This window comes from Gekko japonicus, unplaced genomic scaffold (genome assembly GCF_001447785.1).
Source record: "Gekko japonicus isolate JY-2015 unplaced genomic scaffold, Gekko_japonicus_V1.1 scaffold1520, whole genome shotgun sequence".
Taxonomy (NCBI): Eukaryota; Metazoa; Chordata; class Lepidosauria; order Squamata; family Gekkonidae; genus Gekko; species Gekko japonicus.
The window spans coordinates 388278-389726 of record NW_015177060.1 but is presented as its reverse complement, the minus strand read 5'-3'; the positions used below and the strand labels follow the sequence as shown (position 1 = coordinate 389726).

Below are 1449 nucleotides of genomic sequence, written 5' to 3'. Positions count from 1 at the left end.
CCACAGTTGCGGGGCGTCCAGGCAAGCCAAGGGAAGCCATGGGGGTGTGGCCTAATATGCAAATATGTTTGTGCTGTTGGGTGTGGCCTATTATGATAATGAGTTCCTGCTGGGCTCTTTCTACAAAAAAAGCCCTGCCTTTATGAAACTGGAGCCGGCAGGGCTTGAACCTGGGACCTTCTGCATGCAAAGCAGATGCTCTACCACTGAGCCACGGCTCCTCCCTCATAATCATACTCCAAAACAGGGCTAAGCCACGACTCAGTGCAAGGGTCTCCAACCTCTTTGAGTCTGTGGGCACCTTTGGCATTCCGACACAGTATGGTGGGCACAGCCAGCCACCAAATGGCTGCCACAGTTTACCCTTCAGTCCCACAGCTACTGCCAGAGCGGTGTCCAACCAGAAGCCTTTGCTGTCCCCCGCCCGCACTGTGAAACACCTGGCGTGTGCCAGGGAAAGTGTGGCAGGCCATGGGCACCACGTGCATTACGCCCTTTTGTCAAGAACTCTACAAAACCTGGGCCGGCTGCAAGGAGCGGCGGAGGTGAGCATTCCCTGACTCCAGAGGGCGGAGCTCCCCCCGGGAGGGCGCGCCTGTGACTGACCTGCGATCGGGGGCCCTGCTGTCATGGGGATGGCCATGAGTCCCAGGAGGTACCCGATGGCCTGAGAGGCCTGCATGGGCCCAACCAGCTCGAAGGCGATGGGGGCCATGATGGTGATGAAGAGTCCGTCGCAAAGTCCCAGGAAGAGGCAGACGACCAGGACGCCCCAGAACTCTCGGCACTGCGGGATCATCATGCACAAGATGCCCAAGAGGATGAAGGAGGCCACCTGGGGAGGCAAAGCAGGGGTGCTGTTGAGGTGGGACGGCTGGAGAGAGAGAGCCCCCACCCAGCAGGGTCTGGAGTCCAAGCACACCGCAGATCAGACAGAGGGAGGGCCGCCCACTGCCCATCTCGGCTTTATTCTGCTGCTTCTCTCCGGAGTTCAGGAAAGCGTGCAGTGTTTCGTTTCCCCCCCTCTGGCTCTCAATCCTCACACGAACTCTGTGTTGAGGGAAAAGCCTGCGAGAAAAAGCCTCTCCTAGCAACTTCCACAGCAAATGGAGGATGTGAGCCTCGATCTCCCTGCTCCTCAGCGGACACTGTCGCCCCTGTTCACCACTCCCCAAAGGTTCTGTTCTGCAGTAAGGTCAGCACAACCGCCGCCCAGGAAGTTCCATGTGCAGAGGGCTGCCACAGGAGGTGTAGCCAGCCACAAAATGATTGCCACCGCTTAACTTCAGGAACTCCAGGTAACATGACAGAAAATCTGCACGGCCGATCAAATCTCCCAAAACCGTACCTGGCCCCGCCCACTCCCTGAAAACACTGGGCGGGCACCAAGAAAAAGGCATTAGTGGTCACCCTGGGGCCCACAGGCACACCCCCCCCCCCCCCGGCAAC

The 1449-nt window shown here is 58.7% G+C and overlaps 1 protein-coding gene and 1 non-coding gene across 2 annotated transcripts in view; both read right to left on the bottom strand.

Moving 5' to 3' along the window:
- Nucleotides 1–1449, bottom strand: part of LOC107124674 (monocarboxylate transporter 8-like) — a 24169-nt gene that overhangs the window by 3517 nt on the left and 19203 nt on the right. The window contains exon 4 of the mRNA XM_015428165.1: nt 607–835. Within this exon, the coding sequence (XP_015283651.1) occupies nt 607–835 (229 nt within the window). The remainder of the gene's footprint in view (nt 1–606; nt 836–1449) is intronic.
- TRNAA-UGC lies at nt 150–221 on the bottom strand. The gene has a single exon. It is a non-coding gene; the product is annotated as a tRNA-Ala (tRNA).